Below are 21,865 nucleotides of genomic sequence, written 5' to 3'. Positions count from 1 at the left end.
AATTCATTTGAATATGCAGATGAAGGGCCGGCTGCCAGGCAGCGGGGTGGGGTGCATGTTGGTTAAATTCAGCCCAAATACAATATTGTATAATGCCAACATATATTGTAAATATATAGTATCCATTATTAATTTAGAGTCATAGAGAGATATAGCACTGAAACAGGCTGTATCAACCACAATGACCACCATCAACCACCCATTTATACTAATCCTAAATTAATCCCATTTTCCCTCTCACATCCTCACCTTCCCTCAATTCTCCTACCACCTGCCTACACTAGGGGCAATTTCTTTTTTACAATGGCCAATTTACCTATCAACCTACAAGTCTTTGGCATGTGGGAGGAAACCCACACAGTTAAAGGGAGAACTTGCAAAGTCCACACAGGCAGTACCCAGAACTGAACCCAGGTCACTGGAGCTGTGAGGCTGCGGTGCTAACCGCTGTGCCACTGTGCTGCCCTTTGAGTCCTCTTAAAGGCAGAGCTCCCAAGTGTGTTGGCACTGATCAAGCTTTGGTGGACTGACATGTCTGCATGATGGAAGACAGCCACATACCCAAGGACCTTCTCTATGGTGAGGGTCCAGATGACCAGTGGGGCATCCAAAGCTCTGCTTCAAGGATGCTTGCAAGCATGACATGAAGGCCCTAAAGGTCTAGGAGTCACTAGCTGGTGAAAGAGGGAAATGGTCACACATCCTGTGACTGGTGTATGGTCACACATCCTGTGACTGGAGTGCACTACCACGATGACCAGTTGCTACAGCAGCTTGGCAACAGGTGCCAACATCAAAAACAACAACTCACAGCGTCACTTGGCAGCTTCATGTACAGCACTTGTGGCAGAACCTGCCTTTCAAGGATTGGCCTTCACAGCCATCAGCAAAGGTGCACCAAGAGAAAACACCCCACCTAAATGGATTGTTTGCTGCATGTCTTTCATAGATGGGAGGATGCCAACCAACCATTACTTTGATATACAAAAACAAAGACATGCATTTATTTAGTGCCTTTCATGACCTCATGAGGTCCCAATGTGCTTCCCAGTCAAAGATATATTTTATGAAGTGTAGTCACTGTTGTAATGTAGGAAATCAGGCAGCCAATTTGTGCACAGCAAGCTCCCACAAACAGGAATGTAACAATGACCAGAAAATCTGTTTTTTGTGACACTGACTAAAGGATAAATGTTGGCCAGGACATTGGGGATAACCTTCTACTCTTCTTCAAAATAGCACCATAGGATCTTTTACCTCCACCTGAGAAGACAGATGGTGTCTCAATTTAACATTTACCGAAAGGATGACACCTCTGGCAGCACTCCCTCAATAACACATTGGAGCATCACCCTCAACTCTTGCACTTGTGTGGGACTTGAACCCACAACCTTCTGACACAGATGTGAGACTGCTGCCAACTGAGCCATGTCTAACATTGGCAATTGTATGAAATAAAACTTACTGTGCTATATTAAATTAGTTCCTGCAAAGATAACATGTTATATCACACCAATATACTTAATAATTGATTTTACAGTATTCATAATTATTAATATCGCTATAGATTTTCCAAGCCGGGTGATGGAAAAGGTTACTGGTTGTAAAGTGTGCTGCTTTTCATCCAACTTGGATCTGATTTGTATTTAATTGTTTGTAAAGCTGATACGTTGTTAATTTGGCTGGATTTATCAATTAATGTTTCAGTATTGCTTTAGTTCAGAATGTGTGTCTGCCCCAAATAGAAAAGGATAAATAGGATGGTCACAAGGACCTTAAACTAGTAAATGGGGGGGTGGGGGAGGAGGAGGCCTTAGGGAAGTCAATACAGTTTCAAAAACAAGTAACAGGGCAGAGAGTAAAGAAGGAGTCAGGAACCCTACTTCAGGGACTGCAGGTAATGGCAAAACTGCAAGAAGTATACTGGTTAAACCAGAAGAGATAGATAATAAACAGGCGAATAAAGCATCAGTGCTGAGGGACAGGTTAGGGGGTATAGCCCAGTATTCAATATACAAATGCACGGAGTGTAAGGAATAAACCAGATGAACTGCAGGTGCAAACTCAAATGGAAGATTATGATGTGGTGGCCATTGCGGAGATGTGGCTGCAGGATGGTCGGGACTGGGAACTAAATATAACTGGTTATAAAGTTTACAGGAGGGACAGGGAAAATAGCAGAGGGGGTGGAGTAGCCTTACTGATTAGAAATAATATCACCTCATGGGTGAGGGAGGATATAATGAGGGGAAAGCATCCAGTGGAGACCTTATAGGTGGAACTGAGGAGCAGAAAAGGATCTAAAACTGTAATAGATGTTGTGTATAGACCGCCTGGTATCAGTTCTGAGGTGTTAGATTGTATAAATGCACAAATTAGGCGAGTGTGTAACAAAGGCAGAGTAGTATTAATGGGGGATTTTAACTTACACATAGATTGGGAGAGGCAGACTAGTGCCTGTCAGAAAGGTAGTGAATTTCTGGAATGTGTCGGGGATAGTTTCCTACAACAATATGTCCTAGATGTAACAAGGGGACAGGCAATATTAGATTTAGTTATGAGTAATGAGCCAAATTTAATTAGTAGATATAAAGACCAGCAAAGGGTCACAAAGCAGCTTATAAGAGCTACTAAAAGAGATTATGAAAGAAAACTTGCAAGGGACATCAAAATCAATAAGAAGAATTTTTATAGTGACATAAAGGGAAAGTGGGTGGTCAAGAGCAATGTAGGCCCACTAAAAGCTGAAACTGGAGATATTGTCATTGATAATGGGGAAATGGCAGACATGTTGAACAATTACTTTGCCTCAGTATTTACAGTTGAAAAGGAGGATAACTTGCCAGAAGTCCCGAAAAAATTAATAGCCGATAGGGCACAGGGACTTAATACAATTAACGTAAGTAAAACATCAGTAACAAGGAAATTAATGGAACTAAAGAGTGAGAAATCCCCAGGACCTGACGGTTTCCATCCGAGGGTGTTAAAGGAAGTAGGGGAGCACATTGTAGATGCCCTAACTATAGTCTTTCAGAGTTCCCTAGATTCAGGAGTGGTCTCTCTGGATTGGAAAGTTGCACATGTCACTCCACTTTTTAAGAAGGGTGAAAGGAGGAACCAAGGAAATTACAGACCAGTTAGCCTGACATCTGTGATGGGGAAGTTGCTGGAGTCTATAATAAAGGATAGGGTGACTGAACACCTAGAAAAATTTCAGTTATTCAGGGACAGCCAGCATGGATTCATGACGGGAAGGTCATGCCTGACAAATCTCACTGAATTTTTTAAGAGGTGACTAAGGTAGTGGAGAGGGGAATACCTATGGATGTTATTTATATGGACTTCCAGAAGGCATTTGATAAAGTCCCACATAAGCGACTGTTAACTAAGGTAGAAGCCCATGGAGTTGAGGGCAAATTATTGATATGGTTAGGAAGTTGGTTATGTGGTAGGCAACAGAGAGTAGGGATAATGGGTAAGTACTCTGATTGGCAGGATGTGACCAGTGGTGTCCCACAGGGATCTGTGTTGGGGCCTCAGTTACTCACATTATTCATTAATGACTTGGATGATGGCATAGTAAGTCATATATCAAAATTTGCTGATGATACAAAGTTAGGCTGCATTGTAGACAGTCTAGATGATAGCATAAAATTGCAAGGAGATATTGACAGACTAGGTGAATGGGCAAAACTGTGGCAGATGGATTTCAATGCGGGCAAGTGTGAGGTTATCCATTTTGGACCAAAAAAGGAGAGAGCAGGGTACTTTCTCAATGGGAAGAGGTTAACTACAGTGGATATCCAAAGAGGCTTGGGAGTTCAGGTGCAAAGATATTTAAAATGCCATGAGCAAGTGCAAAAAATAATCAAAAAGGCTAATGGAATGCTAGCCTTTATGTCTAGAGGATTGGAGTATAAAGACACAGAGGTTATGCTGCAGCTGTACAAAACCCTGGATAGCCCCCACTTGGAATACTGTGAGCAGTTCTGGGCACCACACCTTAGGAAGGATATATTGGCCTTGGAGGGAGTGCAACGTAGGTTTACAAGAATGATACCTGGACTACAGGGATTAAGTTACGAGGAGAGATTACACAAATTAAGCCTGTTTTCGCTGGAATTTAGAAGGTTAAGGGGTGACCTGATCAAAGTCTTCAAGATATTAACAGGAAAAGACAGGCTAGATAAAGATAAACTATTTCCACTGGTTGGAGATTCTAAAACTAGGGGGCATAGTCTAAAAATTAGGACCAGACCGTTCAGGAGAGATGTTAGGAAGCACTTCTTCATGCAAAGGGTGGTAGAGGTTTGGAACTCTCTCCCACAAACAGCAGTTGAAGCTAGAACAGTTGTTAATTTTAAATCTGAGATAGATAGATTTTTCTTAAGCAAAGATATTAAGGGATATGGGCCAAAGGTAGGTATATGGAGTTAGGCCGCGGATCAGCCATGATCTCATTGAATGGTGGGACAAGCTCGAAGGGCTGAATGACCTACTCCTGTTCCTATCTTCCTATGTTCCAAATAGGACCATTGCTCTTCACAATATTAGCCTATAATCCCGCTCAAATTCCACTGAATCGTTTCCATTTCCTGACCTTGCAGCCTGACCTTAGACAAGTGATCAGATCCAGAGTGTCTAACAAGCACAACTAGAAGCCCCTGGCCTGAACGGCCACTTTTGCTCTGTCCCACTGCCAGAGGTGGGATTAACCGGTGCCAAAGCCAGAAAGCATTTAATGTGTTATCTGAATATGTGTAGGGAATGGCGCCACCGCGGTCTCCTCCCAGTTCTGTACTGCATTTTAAGTTCAGTCCAAACCCCTGTCCTCTATTTACACTGCTCAAAAATTGGTCCCTGATATCGGCACAAAAGTTACCCCAGCCATGAAATTTATTCAATATCAACCCTACCATATTTGTTCATTACCGCCTCATTCATTATATTCATTACTTTATTAGTTGTCACCCCAATCTATTATATTTATTAATTTTCATCCTATCAATTATATTAATTATCACCCTTTTATTAAAAAACATTTTGCAGCGATCAAAATGGAATTCATTTAATTTTACAGATTGAATCATTTCTGCAACAAGTAACTTGATAAATCACATTGAAATGTGCCTTGCACCAAATACTTTACTGTTTTAAGATTTTAAAAAATTCATAAAATGTATTTTAAAATTCACTAAATTCACAAAACGTATTTTAAAATTCACTAGTGCACGGACTGAGCCCGTTCGCCTTATAACACTTGTCTCTCCATCCCTGGCTACCTGGGCACAGCACACTTTGGCCTGGAGTTGGAATGTCTGGCTGTGAGTTCCGTTGAGCGGTGTTAGTTACAATAAAACTTTCATTAATCTGACGCTTTCACTCTCTTAGAATGCTCACACAGAGCAACCAGAAGCAAGGCTGGAGATTAAAATACACTAGCTGTATAATTTACGAAAATATGAATTAGGAGTAGGAGTAGGCCACTTGGTCCATCGAGCCTGCTCCACCATTCAATAAGATCAAGGCTGATTTGATTGTAACCTCAACTCCACATTCCCGCCTACCTCCCAATCACCTTTGACTCCCTTGCTTAACAAGAATCTATCTACCACTGCCTTAAAAATATTTAAAGACTCTGCTTCCACTGCCTTTTGAGGAAGAGAGTTCCAAAGACTCACGACCCTCTGAGAGAAAAAATTTCTCCTCATCTCTGTCTTAAATGGACAACCCCTTATTTTTAAACAGTGACCCCTAGTTTTACATTCTTCCACAAGGGAAAACGTCCTTTCTACATCACCCTGTCGAAACCCTTCAGCATCTTATATGTTTCAATTGAGTCACTTCTTACTCTTCTAAACTCCAGAAAATACTAGCCTAGCCTGTACAATCTTTCCTCATAAGACAACCCGTTCAATCCTGGTATTAGTCTTGTAAACCTTCTCTGAACTGCCTCCAATGCATTTACATCCTTCCTTAAATAAGGAGACCAATTTTCCACACAGTATTCCAGATATGGTCTCACAAATGCCCTGTATAACTGAAGCATAATCTCCCTACTTTTGTATTAGATTCCCCTCGCAATAAACGATAACATTCTATTAGCTTTCCTAATTACCTGCTGTACCTGCATACTAACCTTTTGTGTTTCATGCACTAGGACACACAGATCCCTCTGCATCTCAGAGCTCTGCAATCTCTCACCATTTAGACAGTATGCTTCTTTTTTATTCTTCCTGCCAAAATGGACAATTGCACATTTTCCCACATTATACTCCATTTGCCAGATATTTGCTCACTCACCTAACCTATCCATATCCCTTTGTAGCCTCCTTATGTCCTCTTCACAACTTACTTTCCTACCTATCTTTGTGTCATCAGCAGATTTAGCAACCATACCTTCATTCCCTTTATTCAAGTCATTTATATAAATTGTAAAAAGTTGAGGCCCCAGCACTGATCCCTGTGGCCACTCATTACATCTTGCCAACCAGACAATGACCCATTTATTCCTACTCTCTGTTTACTGTTACCTTGCCAGTCTTCTATCCATGCCAATATGTTACCCCCTATACCATGAGCTTATCAAATGCCTTCTGGAAATCTAAGTACAGTACATCCACTGGTTCCCTTTTATCCACAGCACATGTTACTTCTTCAAAGAGCTCCAATAAATTGGTTAAACATGATTTTCCTTTCACAAAAACCATGTTGACTCTGCCTGATTACCTTGAATTTTTCTAAATGCCCTGCTATAATGTCTTAATAATAGCTTCTAACATTTTCCCTAAGATAGATGTTAAGCTAACTGGCCTGTAGTTTCCTGCTTTCTGTCTCCCTCTCTTTTTGAATAAAAGAGTTACATTGGCTATTTTCCAATCTAACGGAACCTTCCCCGAATCTAGAGAATTTTGGAAAATTAAAACCAATGCATCAACTATCTCACTAGCCACTTCTTTTAGGACACTCAGATGACGTCCTTTAGGACCTGGGAACTTGTCAACCCACAGCTCCAACAATTTGCTTAGTACTACTTCCCTGGTGATTGTAATTTTCTTGAGTTCCTCCCTTCCTTCCATTTCCTGATTTAAAGCTATTTCTGGGATGTTACTTGTATCCTCAATATTAAAGATGATGCAAAATGCCTGTTCAATTCATCTGCCATCTCCTTTTTTTCCCTTATTAATTCCCCAGACACACTTTGTTAATGCTTTCCTTTTTTAAAGTATACATAGAAACTCTTACTATCTGTCTTTATATTTCTAGCTAGCTTTCTCTCATACTCTAATCTTCCCATCCTTATCAATTCTTTAGTCATTCTTTGCTGTTTTTTATATTCTGTCAAATCTTCTGACCAGTCTTTGTGCAACTATATGCTTTTTCTTTAAGTTTGATACAATCTTTAACTTTTTAGTTAATCACAGATAATGGGCCCTCCCCTTGGAATTTTTCTTTCTCATTAGAATGTATCTATTCTGTGTATTCTGTCATGCTAGGCCCCCACCTGCCAAGAATGAGGCACATCAATTTTGTCATGAACATTGATTTTAAACTGTTATTGAAGTGAAGAAAGGACTTATTAAACAGATCAGCCATGGCTGGAAAAGACATTTGCATATTAACAGACAGTGTTTGGAAGGACGAAGAACTATTTCCTGACACATTCAACCCACAATGGACCTTGATCACCAGGTATTGTGTGTAAGAGGAGCATTCCAGAGACTTCTAAGGTGATACAATACAGATTGGGTAGAGCAGCTGGTCACATGACTAATTGGCTGTTCCAGGGTCTTTTGAACTAGCCACGGAGAGTTTGAACTCAGAAAGACTGTTTGCTCCTGGACTGAGAAGATCTCTCCTGTCTGCTCCCATCTCTTTCTCACAAGCCTCTGAATCCACTGAAGACACATGAACCCCAAGAGAGAAAGTCTCTATAGTGAACAAGGTTTAAGAAGAATACTGGGCCCCAATGAAAAGCAAGATCTACCTACAATCAAGGGCTCTACAGTGAGCTCGAAGAACTGTAATGAAATATTGCCTCAAACTTTTTCCACTTTATTTCTTCTGCTCTTTTCTGTCTCTATTTGCATGTGTGTATCATGTATGCATGCTAGCATGGGCATGTCGTGTATCCGTAGGCATCAACCGAATTAGAGTTTAATAAATTTCAATCTTGTTTTCTTTAAACCTAAGAAAACCTGTTTGTGCTGGTTTCTTTGCCTTATAATTGAAAGCGGTGGACAAGGATTCACCAAGGGGGAACTAAAAACATGGTGTGTTTAAAATTAAACCCTGCTATGGTAAGACCAGGTGATGGCTGAAAGGAAACCCTAGACCTCTTTCTCATAACAATTCTGAAATATCCCCTTTTATGTCTGCCACTGAATCGCTATAAACATATCCCGTAACCTGATTTGCCAGTTCACTTTCGCAAGCTCTGCTTTCATGGCCTCATAATTTCCCTTATTTAAGTTTAAAATACTAGTCTTAGACCCATTCTTCTCTCCTTCAAACTGAATGTAAAATTCAATCATATTATGATCACTGCTACCTAGGGTGCCTTCATTATTTACCGATATTAGTTTACAAACAGTGTCTGTACGTGTGTAAACCAACACATCAGTGTGTTGTGCGTGATTAATTCTCGATGCAGTTTATTCAAATTCATTGCAATATTTTCTATTTGCACATAAGTATTACAAAGGCACTCCAAAAGCACATAAACCTTCCAACTGCACCGGTCACACGGTTAAGTCAATGGGGAACATCACTGCCTCCTGTCTTACCTGGGGCGCTTCTGGTAGGTGAGTAGAAATCACTGACTGAATCCTCTTGGAACTTCAATGACTGGCCTGTAAAGCTACCACCATGGTTCCCTGTTCCAAGATCTGCAAATGTGCTATCAGTGAAATCAGACACCAGACGCACACAAAGATTGCTATACACTGCGGTTCTGTGGAGAAATTGGCCAGGTTAACAAACCCTTCCTCAGAACTCATTGACTTGAGACCAGGGATGCAGAGCTGCTGGAAACTGAGCTCTCAATGACTCAGGCACTAACAGCTGACAATAGGTGCTAGTTGGATGAGTCTGGGCACCGAATGGGGGTGAGGGGGAGTGGGGGTCAGCACACTGAACCCTCATCGCAGCAGCGCCAGGATCATCTTAAAATCCTGGCCTCTCTGTTGCTACCCAAATTCAGACCTTTGCTTTCTAGGAACTCACTTTCTGAAAATGTGTGAAATGGTCTGTGAACATTGCCATGGTGATCAAATATCTGAAGGGCCTGTGAATCCAGGTATAAATAGGTCCAGGGCATGAATCTGAGCATTGACCAGGGTCTACTCGCAGTGGGATGGGGGATGTGCTGGAGTAACGTTCTCTGAGGATATAATTGCATTGGAAACAGTTCAGAGAAGGTTCACTCATCTGATTCCTGGGATGAGAGGGTTATCTTATGAGGAAAGGTTGGACAGGTTGGGTCTGTATTCATTGGAGTTTAGAAGGATGAGAGGTGATCTTATTGAAACATGTAAGATCCTGAGGGGACTTGACAGGGTGGATGCTGAAAGCATGTGGGAGAGATTAAAACTAGGGGGCACAGTTAAAAATAAGTGTTCTCCCATTTAAGACAGAGATGAGAAGAATTTTTTTCTCTCAGAAGGTCGTGATTCTGTGGAACTCTCTTCCCCTGTGGAGGTAGGGTCATTGAATGTTTTTAAGGCAGAGGTAGACAGATTCTTGACAAACAAGGGAGTCAAAGGGTATCGGGGGTAGGCAGGAACGAAGAGTTGAGTCCGCAAACAAATCAGCCCTGATCTTATAGAATGGTGAAGCAGGCTCGAGGGGCCGAATAGCCTATTCCTAGTTCGTATTTTGGTATGTTCTTATGTATGATTGGATCCAGGCCTTGACTTGTGGGATCTGAGCACAGAATGAGCTGCGCATTGCACGGGCCCTGAAGACTGTAGGTATCTCTCTGCTTGGCCTCAGAGCAAGCTTCTGACTGACCGGCATTCCCCTCCTGGGAAACAGGGATATACCTGAACAGGTGCTTCAGCTGTGTTTCTCTGCTTCCTTCCTGAAGCTCACAAGGACATGGCTCCGGCCTGGAGTTTAGGGAGCATGCAGTCAATCGTGGAATGGCGTGCGTCTGCTTTCCAGCTGTTTAGCTGGAAAAGTTTGGATCACTGACCAGTTATCTTCTCATCAAGACGACAGCTCTTAACCATTCCGACATCATGTCAGCCTTAGAGCAAGGGATAAGCAGCCGAGCAGCGGGTGGTCCCTGTGCTGAGAGAGAGGTTTACAGAGGAACAGTGACAACAAGGAAATGATAGAGTAGCAGTGAAATAGGGTGACAGTAAATGATACAGAGTAACAGATAAATCATGGGAACAACATAGTGTCAGAGAGAAATGGAGATAGTGAACGAGTGACAGACTGAGGAAGGGAAATTCAGTGACAAACAGCGAGTGAAAGAGTATGAAAGACTGAGGATTTCTTACGCAAAACCATGTTACAAATCAGCTGTTTCTCTGAATAAATGCTGGCTGTAATTATTTTGGTGTTTCTCCCTTTTCTCGATAATGTTCCTTTCGCTGGATCTCGGTTCGATTTCCCCTGGTGAGGGAATTAAACTTGGCTGTTTACAGTCAGCGCCAATTGAGCAGAATGAGTGTGAATTGCAGGAGGAATGCGTGCAGGCCTGTGCTTAACAAAGGGAAAACCATCGTCTCTTTAACGGGGCTATCGATGGAATTGAATGACAAGAGGTAGAAACAAAAGGGTGAACCACAGGGGAGAGGAGCCGTGTCTCTGGGACGACAGGCTGCCCCACTCTTTCTCAGGTAAATGATTGCCAGGTGGGTCTGGCTGCCATGCGCAGGCGCACGTCTCGCCCAGGTACAGTCGCGCAGGGTTCGAGCGAGTGAAATATTTCTCGCCTTCACTGGTTCCTTCCTCCACGTTGCAGCATTGGCCGAGCACCGAGTATGTCCTTACTGGGGAAAGTAGGCGACTGGCAGGTATGTGGACACTAACCTCCCATTCACTGCAGTGAAGGGGCTCAGGGGCTTGGCTTTCAGTGCTGGGGGGTGGGATTGTACAGTGAGGGTACAGGGGAGGGATCACTTTAAACTTTAATTCACTTACTGTCCCATTTTATATTCCTAGGGAGGGTCTCATTTTCGAAGGGGAGCTTTCGATATCCTAGTATCTCATGTACTGGCACAGAGAGAGAGAGAGCGCTGAGGCTGCCTGTGGCCCAGGAGGGCTTGTATGTACTGAATGAGCTCGGCACGGCACGGCTCGGTGCCACACGCCAGCCCCTCGCCCCCAAGGAGCCTCGGATCCCAGAAAATGTCCCCCTTAAACCTGCCCTAAAGTGAGCCTGCTGTGTGCACGGTGCGATCCCGCCTGATGCGGGCTCCCAACAGCTGCAACAAGTGCTCCCCCCGGCACCCGGTCTATGATGAGATCAAACACGGGATCTTTCCAGCGGACAGCCGGTGCTGGGTGTGTGTGTGCCTGCTCAATCAATTGATCACTGACACACTGTTACTCGTTGCTAATTCCCCGGGCCTATCCTCCCCACAAACTCTCACAACAAGTTGCAACTTCAAAATAAAGTTGTCAACTGGAGAGGAACTAGGAGAACCCGGTTCGAGAACGGGCCCAGCAGGAGTCCCCGAGCTGCCAACACGCACGATATACTTTTTCAACTTTAAAAGAGCAAAGTGTTGAAAGGAGCAGGAGTCAGGTTGTATAGGGTTACTAGCAGCGTATTCTCCGTCATATTTAGAGCTGCGATTAGCTTCCGTCTGTTATTGAGCCGTTTTCTAACCATTATTACGAGCTTGATAACTGGGGAACACGTTGTGAGGGCGGAGGTTCCTGTACATACCATAAACTATAGCTTTTAGAGAAAAAGCACATTTCAAAGGGGAGCGCTTCCAATGCGAGTAACTAACCGATATGTTATGTAAACTAGTTAAATGTAAACGAAACGATGATATATTACTTTGCATAAACGGTTAGATCATATTTAAGTGAATTGCAAAGTGGGCCGGCTTTCACTGCGTTAGTCCCACAGATACATTTTCAGTCTGAAATTGACGATTCGTTTGTGTCTGAAGCTGGGTAAAAAGGGTCAGTCGATGTCCATTTAACAGTTTTAAGCATCCTTACATGCAAAACCCACGTATTCGTTTAACAGGAGTGACCCATTGATATAACGCGGGCTGTTGAGTTTTTACACTTGCTATGTTTAACTGAAATCTTCACAGTTACACATTTCCTTTACTTTGTCAGAGGGCCTAGAGTTTCACTAATCATTATCTTACAGTTCCATTTCAAAGGTAGCTAGGCCGTTATGAAATAATTGTTATATCAGACATACGAACATACGAAAAAGGGCAGGCAAAAACCTATACTGGTACATAACTTCTGAACACCATCTGCTGCTCTCCGCCACCAACCAACACGTTGTCTTAGGACGGGGGAAAACAGAGAAAAAATACACCGGAGGACAATTTAGGGGGGAAAAATCCCAAGGCGACCAATCAGATATCATTTTGACGGCGAGTTGCACGAAAATAGGAGCACAAGATTTACAATGTCCACTGCCTGTTGATTTAAAGCCGGATGATCTGTTGGGTTTGTTTAAATTCGTTTGGGGCAATGCTTTGTTCAGAAGGTAAAAGCTGCCCCTTTAGTCCAACACACTGGGTATTGGAGGAGGTGAAGGTGTGATGGACCAGGGTTTATTCGTTAAAAAGATCAGCGTGGGATATAGATGGACAAGACTGTTTTGTAATTAAACACCGAATGACAGGGGCTACTACACCGAAACCTTCCCAGCTGCGCTCCAGTTACATTCGAGGTTTTAACTTTCTGATCTGTTTCGTCCTAAAATAATGAGGAGGAATTCAGGGAGCTCTGAGATCCCGCCAGTGAAACAGATGTATTTAAAAGGGAGGAGAGGGTTAGGGGCGCCTATCTCGAGTAGGGTTTTATAATCACCGCAGCCTGAAATGGAACTGGGAAAGACCCGCTTGGTGAAGGGTGAATAATTCAAACACGGCTCCGAACACCTGCTGAAAACAGTCGGTAATATACAACATTCTCTGTTTCTGGCCGCTCTCTGCGGTTACTGACGGTGTGACAACAGTACTCCCGTTCACAGATCATGTGATTAAAGTTAAGTGCATCGAACCCCTTGGGGGAAGCACAAAAATGTAATAGTTCCACACAAAGAATGTCAGCATAATGGCCGTAAAAAAATGAAAGATTAGGAAAACGCGCGTCCCCCCCGCCACCCCCCCCCCCCCCCCCCCCCCACATCGTTGACAGGTGAATACCCCTCCAGAGAACAGTACGGGGAGAGTTATATTTCACATTGCTCTGTGTTACGTTTGGTAGATTTTTGGTAGATTGCAAGAAGTTTGTTAAGGGAATTAGTTTTGTGTTTTTATATTCTACAAACCGTTGTTGTTATGACACAGAATTAATTCCCTGAAAGAATGGAGATCCAATAGTAAATTTGAAAAAGGAATTTGATATATACTTGAAAAAGAAAAAAATTGCAAGGGGGCGTGGGACTAATTGAAGCTCTTTCAAAGAGCTTCCACGGGCACGATGGGCCGAATAGCCTCCTTCTGTGCTGTATCATTCTATGAAATGAATACAGAGATGCGAAAACATAAGAATATAGGAGTAGGTCATTCAGTCCTTTGAACCTGTTCCACCATTCATTTGGTCGTCTCTGTACCCTTGCCGGACACATATCCATCAGTCTCAGTTTTCAAATGTTCTACTTGTTCTGGACTCAGCCACTACAGGAATGGTTTCTCTCCATCTACACTAACAACACCTTTAATCATCTTAAACACCTTAACTAATCTTCCATACTCAAGGGAATACAAGCCTTGTGTGTGCCACATGTCGTCACAATTTAACACTTTTAGTCTTGGTGCTGCCAATGCAGTGACAAACTATTGTATACTTAAAAACCAAAGTCCATAGTGCAGGACACTTCCACAGGCTGAAAGCAGGACTGAAAAGCATGAAGAATAGTTGACCCTCCCCCCCCCCCCCCCCCCCCCAAGCTTTCGTTCCATCTGTAGATTGAAGGATGGCGAACAATTCACATTCATATTGAACGAACCTCTCACTAGCACTGCAAGTTGAGTCCGCCCCTAATAATAAACCGGACACAATACATGTTACTCTTTTAAAAAAGCTATCGAGATGTGGTTGTTAAAGAGAACGCCCTTTAAAATTATTTTTAATCGGGCGATAATGGGAAAAGCTGCCCAGAAATTGCAGTTAATTTCCCCCTCTTCATATCTAGGAATTCAGACACAGATATTCCCTAATATATGAACATATTTTGATTGATACATTTGGGGAGCTCTGTACCAATGACTGCATTTAACTGGGCACTGGTTGTTTACCAATGAATCAATACAAACGCAGAGCTTTGAGTTCCTCTGGTTTGAGTTTGCTCAGATCCACCGTTCGGGGTTTCAAGGGAATCCCTAAATGCCCCTCCCACCATCTCTCCCCTTCCTCTTTCTTTCTTCATAGCGACCGGTGAGAATTAGTGACTGCGCGTTGGGATATCCTGGTGATATTCTTTAATAAATAGCGCAGACAGGAATTTGATACAATCTAATTACACGGTTTCCAAACTTTAAGTAGCGTGGGGGAATTGAGTCTTATCAAAAGGCTGCATGGGTTCGCTGATTCCAATCACTGAATAACCCTCTAAGCGACTTTGAAACTGTTTTCTTGCAATTCAAATGGAATTCCCCAGATAGGACAATGCCGCTTGTTAACGGCTCAGTTCATAATAGACTCCACCAAAAATGGTAATGAGACTATTATCGAGGAAGGAGAGTCTAAGTCGCTGGTCATTAGCAGGTACAGGGGGCTGAATTTTCAGCTCTATAGACACAGTGTCAGCAGTCAGTTCTCGAGTGTTTAGAGAGCTTTATTGGCCGCTGGGCTGGACTTTAAATATTGAGTTCCAGTAATTACATTTCGCCAATTTCCCGAATACTCTCAATGGTGACGAAGTCCTACCCATGTGTTATATCTGGATATAACACCCATGTTATGAAAGCACAGCTGTTATTTTGCCCTTTGTCTCACCAAGCACCTTTTTAATGTGCAGAAGAGACAGGAGGAGAGGCAGTATTAATAACTGCAAAAGGAACGCTGGTGTATCACTGCAGTGAGATCTCGGTATAACACCGCTCATGTATAATATAGAATAATACGTCATGATCAGATAGAAATATATATATAAAACAGCAACATACAATAGAGTGCCATATAATACAGAAAAAAGTAAAACCCTGTACAGTATTATGAAATATAACAATATATCATAGTACCGGATAATACAATGCAATATAACGCAAAACATTTCAATGCTATAATTTAATACCGTACAATAGATGTATACAATTTAAACCTATATAAGATAATTTAACATAATCCACAATTAATTATTTACGACAGTCCAGGACAATATACAGTTATATATCACCGCACAATATTACATATACATCTAGGAGCGTGTATACATAATACACTTTATGCCGTGCTGAGCAGATATTTGAACCGTAAAAATGATGCAGAGACGTTTTATACCAGGTTGTATAGTAATTCGGATTTAATTGTTTAGTTAGGCAACGCGTCTAAAACACGGGCTTTTCTCACTCGAACAGAGAAGGTTAAAGGAGGTGCGGGGGGTTGGATCTAATCGAAGTTTTAAAAATTCAGAGGGTAAGTAGCAAAAGGCTGTTTCGGCTGGTTGGTGAATCAGTAACAAGGGGCACAGACCGAGGGTACTAGCTGAAGATACGAAGGGGGAATATAGAAAAATAGTTTTTCACGCAGAGATCTGTGCAATGCTTTCCAAGTAACCGTTCAGGCAAGCGGCTGAAATTTCATTTGACTCGACTAAGTATTTGGAAACAAAGACTAACAAAATGGGAAAGAGGCTGGGAAACGGGATTATATATCTCCTGTTAAAAATCTAGCCAAGTATTCCTGCCAGTCATTGCTATTTCTCTATGAATATAGCAGTGTAGATAATGTAAAACTCTTGAACAAAAGCACTATTAATCCCGGGACATTAAAACAAGTTACAAACAACAGACAGCAAACGGCAAGCTGTTTACTGAAAACCTTTTAACAATAATTAAGGCCATCTGTAATCCTATAATTAAAAATAAGGGCAGTAAATTCAAAGCAGTTTTAGAGAGTAACAAGGCGAATTCTTGCAGATAGATACTGCATTACTGGGGGAGCACATTTACAGCAGTTTCCTTTCGGTATCTTAGCGACTGTAAATTCTGCAACACCGACTGATTTAGAAGTAAATGGGATATTTTAATCCAAGCAAACAATCTGTCTCGTTAATGCGAACTTCAGGCTAACAGTTGACAGCAGTCCAGGCTCAAAGCTGACCCTGTGGGCTGTCAGCCGTTGTACGTTGAAGGAAATATGAAAAGTGCTCTTTCGGAGAGCCGGTGCGGACACGATGGGCCGAATGGCCTCTTTCTGCGCTGTAACAATTCTGTGAACACATCTCCCCTGAATAATACTTCTAGATTTTACACAGAGACTGGGGAATGGACAGTGTGTGTATATCCCAGATCGCTTTTGCACTCCGACTCGACCCTTTTATAATGAAAACCTGACAGCACACGAACTGTTATCAAGGGGGACAGAAGGATTTGCTCCATGGAGTCTCTAAGTGGAGGACAATCGATCTCTCTCCACGGGACACATTTGGTGCAGTCAGCAAAGGAGAAGCAGCTTGGAACTGGACTGTGTAATCCGATTCCTACCTGGAGACCGTCCAAATATTCCCATTTCCATCCTCAGTTGCGAGGTGATTCTCCCTCCTTCTGCCCCTTCCCTTAAAAACATCCCGAAGAAGTTTTCAGAAGGCACTGTGAAACTTTTGGAGTGTATTTGTTCTTCAGGTAAAGAGTGGTACTGGGGAACGGCTCGCTGTGACACCTCACCGCCTGTCCTGATGTCTTCAGAAACGACTTTCAATGAAGTAATGATGGGGCAGCTTTTACCAATTCCCCAGCGACTTCATTTCCAACTGATTCTCGTAGTTTATCCAGTAGCAGGGAGTTTCAGCGTAAATGCACCAAATCCCATAACCCAAGTACTCCTCAACTGTTAGCTGAGAGATTCTCGGAGTTAACATTTCGATTTATTATTTTTACAAAGTGAGATACCGGAAAACCCTCATGAGGGAATCAGACCTGGTCACGGAGGGGTCAGAGTGAGACTGGACATGGGTTACTAGTGGTGGGATGGAACTGGCAGTGTGGATGGATGAGCAGGGAGCTGAACCTGGAACTGTCGGCAGGAGTTGATAAATGTCTCCAAAAGCCACTCGGTGACCCCGTCAACATTGTCACATTTCAAGTAGGATCATGGATCAGATCTAATAGATCCCCCTGAACGGATAATCGGTCAAGGTTCTGTGAAAGGGCTCCTTTTGTGTAATTAGGGAGTTACTGCAGTGGTATAACTGATTTCCAAGCTGGAGTGGGATTCCGCGGGTTTAGAATGGGAGCGCTGCAAAGCACATTGAAATGAAAAGGCGGCTCAATGCTGAATGATGGAATATGAGAGTTGGATGGGTCAACTACTTTCTATGCAAGATGTAGAGAGACTGCTCAGTAATACACCCATCAGAAAAAACCCATCTGAAGCAGATACCGCCTCCCCTCGCCGGGAGGCTTGTGGTTGGTCAATGGGTCGATTGCATCACTCGGCGTTGACATGACGTTGGGCAATAAAGCCCCACCCCCAGGGCGGAGATTCCTGACGCTATCCGCCCGTCAAGCTACATACTCATTGGCGGCACAGCCAAGAAGCATTGACCATTAGAGGGAGATCAGAGAGAGGGAGACAGCAGGAGGTTTCATATCACTGAATACTTTGCCTCCTTGGGTTGTGAGGCTTGGCTGCTCTTGAGTTTATTTCACCGCGGGGACAAAACATGTTGTGGAAATTAGCTGACAATGTCAAGTATGAAGAAGATTGCGAGGTGAGAATGAGCTCAAAACGGGTGACCTGCATTGATCGGGGGGGGGGGGGGGGGGGTGTAAATCGCTTTAACTCCGGGCGATCTCAGACACCTTCCCTTTTTTCTAAATGTAACAAATGTAACATTCTAAATGACTTGAGTGAAGTTGGTTCCTTAGTGCCTGAGCGAACAACGTTAGAAATGTGATAGAGAAGTTATGTCTGATTAAATTCCAGTGCCAGTTTTGGCAGTTTTATGACTTACAGCTTTTTATAATCCTCTCCTTCATCGTTCGTATCTCATTCATCCTTTTGTGTTAACTAATGTCCGGGAACCTAACCTTTGAGGGTCGCACCTTTAATGTGACATCCGGAGCCCAATATTCTTCAGCTAGAACTTTTATACCAACCGATTGCGTAATTTCAACAAAATGGACGTTTTTTTTCAAGGCCTTTCGTTCTTAAATAGATAATTTTCAGACAGGTGCAAATTGTGTTTTTTAAGATGAGATTACAGGCGCGGGTAAACGGGGCTCTGGTCGGTCGGTAACATTTTGCAAGCAACAGACTGGAGTGAAGGCATTGCAGTATCCGCCCAGTGACACTGAGCTCCCCAATGAAAGCAGCACCCAGGGCCTCGGACTTGACCATCCAGTTTGACTGGTTTAGTTGGTGAGCAATTCCGGGAATTTCACAGCAAGCCAACGCTGGAGAGATTGCGGGAAAGCAGAGGAACGGGGCAGGAAGGGGAACTGTTCAATGACCACAAACCCCCTTCTTTCAGGGACTGACAGATACCTGACACTCAGACTCATGGGCCCCACAGGATTGAACCCCCCGTGAGCCCAGATCATCTCCTTCCTCCCTGCAACATCGAACAGGGCCCCGAGGTGCCTCTTTCCCTAATTTTTCTCCCACTCCACGTTTTCCTTTTCTTTGGCGATCAAGGATCCTTCACTGTTGCTCGCAGTCGGTAACTTAGTCACTGCCTTGTCTCGGGGATCGGGACAGCACTTTCTACCACTCAAAGTATATAATTTAATACACCGAGCAGATATTGGCCGGCTTCACTCTGCATTACCAGCCGCCTTTCTTCATTAACTGTCGGGGTAACAGGAATGACACCATATCTAACCCCCCCCCCCCTCCCGTGTATCCCGTCGTGTCTGGCACCTTTCACAACATTCCCCAAGCAATCTGAGCCACTGACTCATCTTTGCAACTCTATGCTTTCAGGAACATCCGCCGTCTTGCTCACTCTCTCGTGTCGCCGCCAACCCCACATTAATTCCGGACTTTGCGGGAAGATGAAACGGTTGCTATCTAGTTTGAGTCACGCACTGTTGTCGCTCAATGTTGCTCATAATGGAAAGTGGTGTCTCGGAGGTTACATCTGATCGACATGAGATTAAGAATGTGTACAAGTTCTTTTTAGCAGTTGCTGTGTTTTGGTTTCCAAACTCTGGAAAATTATAACTTTAATTTTTCATTATTTTTTGACGCAAATACAAACCATTTGGGATCCAGTGTGTGTGTTTTAACCTGCTGTCAGGAAATCTCTTAGCAATGTTATTTTGGCCTATGTTTAGTATTCAAATATATATCAAATAAATAAGTCGTTAATTTGCTTTCATTCTGGGTGCAGAGCGTGCCTGCGATTTAACAATATCACATTTGGTGCTTGTGCTATTAAATACTGAAAACACATCCGATTGGAAACAATTGTGGATGAATAAATTATCCACTCGTGAATTTCTTACAGAAAACTCACGATTTAGTGAGCTGGCAGGCAATGGGAGGGTTATGCTGCAAGAGTTGAATCAATAATTTAAAATGCATTATTACATTTAAGAGACTAATGAAAATCTGATCAATTATCTTGAGAGGAGTGCGGATGGAAGTGAATTTCTTTTTGGTTGGGGATAGCTGGCTGGAGCTTTTGGAGGAAAATGGGGTTGTTTTGTTTGGTCACTATTAGGAAATGAAAGTTCCCCAGGATATTCCCCAGCTTCTAATATTTAAACTGCAATTCTCTTCCCTCGATACCCCAGCACTAAATTCATCAGTGTCAGATTGGTCAGGGATCTCGATGAATTAAAGTTAGAACATTAACTTTTTAAATACATATTTCATGAGGAAAGCAGTGTATATAAAATGTACAGACTGATTTGGGGGTAGTTTATTAAGGATAACGCTGTAATACAGAGTCTTGTTAAAGAGCCTCCGAGCACAACAGATGCCGTTTACTGTCTTTTACGTGTTCAGACTTCAGATCCTCAGTAACCTGAATTTGCCTGTCTCCCCAGGAACGACACGATGGGACCAGCAATGGGACTCCGAGGTTGCCCCAGCTCGGGGCAATTACCCAGCACTTGTATTCCGCAGCTCCTCCTCTGTCTCATACCCCGAGTTCTGAGTTCCAGCCGCCCTACTTTCCCCCTCCGTACCAGCCCCTCGCCTACACTCAATCCTCCGACCACTATTCTCACCTGAGTGACCCGTACTCTCTCAACGCCCTGCACCAGCACCAGCAACAACAACACTCGGGATGGCCGGGCCGCCAGAACCAAGAGGCCGCACTTTCTCACCACCAACGCGGCGGGCTGGCAGCACAGTTGTCCGCACTGGATCCCCGGAGGGAGATCCGCCGCCCGGACATCCTCATCCCCGGGGCTCACCACATGGACACGGTCTTGGCAGAAAACCTGAACATGCACGATGTGGTGCACGCCATGGAGGAAGTGCAGGTAGGCCGAGCCTTCATTCTTTGCTCAATGTTTTGCTAATTATCTCTTCAGTATCCGGGGAAAAAAAAGCAACTAAATAATGCATTTCTCATTATTTCGAAAATAAATCACTGCAAATTAACCTTTAATTGTTTAATTTTGTAATGTCGGAACGAATACAAGACGGGGGCGGCTGAAGGGTGCCTCGGCGGCAGCGCTGGTTCAGAATAGCCAGAGATCTGGGGATGCAGATATCCTGGGATTTAGACCGAGAGACACAGAGGGGAAAGCTGTCCAGAAAGTTCGCCCCACCCGGCCCCCAGCCCCCTGTAAAAATACTGCGATAGCTTACCTGGTGATTACAGGATATTTATCTGTTAACATACTTCGATATCACAGGGATATATTTAACTGTACGAACCTGTCCGTTAGTGGAAGCTGCTCGCCTCCGCTCTTGGTATCATTCTGTCCTTTCACCGATTAAAATCCTATAACTGCCTCTACATAATAGGCACTCAAAGAGAGACCCTCACAGAAAGTATTTAAATAGACCCCATGGACAAATAGATAGCAAGAGTTACATCAAAGTAAAAACATTTTTTAAACTAAGCAATTTCTGCAAATCGATTCGGAGAAACATAATTGAATGTTAATGGTAACGGGCGGATGTTTCGCTCTGATTTCCCAGCGCCCTCTGACAGATTATTATCCACATGTAAACAATGAGTAACTTCAAATACTTCATAACCAGAATAGATTGATCATGACATAAATCTTTGTTTTAAACGAATGCAGATCTCGCCCTGTAAAACGTTTTAAATGCATTTGATTTAATCTTTGGAATGAGGAATGCTTTTGTCGTTTGGAAGCTGCTATCTGCTGGGTAATTCTAGACGGGATGTCTCAGAGTTGTGTGGAGAGGAAACAGTAAAAGACAAGCCAGCGGCGGGCGGTGGATGTCATTAAAGGAGGTGAGCTCTGAACAAGGGCCCCTCTTTTAATGATCAAGGCGGTGGGAGGAGGCCCGGGGCCAGAGGTCCTCATCACATTCTCTGAAACATCTTTAACGC

At 43.2% G+C, this 21,865-nt stretch overlaps 1 protein-coding gene across 1 annotated transcript in view; it reads left to right on the top strand.

The window, feature by feature from the left end:
- The first annotated feature begins 17,952 nt into the window (after positions 1-17,952).
- Positions 17,953-21,865, top strand: part of tfap2c (transcription factor AP-2 gamma (activating enhancer binding protein 2 gamma)) — an 82,770-nt gene continuing 78,857 nt past the window's right edge. The window contains exons 1-2 of the mRNA XM_068048765.1: positions 17,953-18,091; positions 20,376-20,816. Of these exons, the coding sequence (XP_067904866.1) occupies positions 18,044-18,091; positions 20,376-20,816 (489 nt within the window). The 5' untranslated portion in view covers positions 17,953-18,043. The remainder of the gene's footprint in view (positions 18,092-20,375; positions 20,817-21,865) is intronic.

The sequence above is a fragment of the Heterodontus francisci genome, chromosome 16, assembly GCF_036365525.1.
Source record: "Heterodontus francisci isolate sHetFra1 chromosome 16, sHetFra1.hap1, whole genome shotgun sequence".
Classification (NCBI taxonomy): Eukaryota; Metazoa; Chordata; class Chondrichthyes; order Heterodontiformes; family Heterodontidae; genus Heterodontus; species Heterodontus francisci.
The sequence above is the reverse complement of the archived record's forward strand: the minus strand, read 5'-3'. Positions and strand labels throughout refer to the sequence as shown.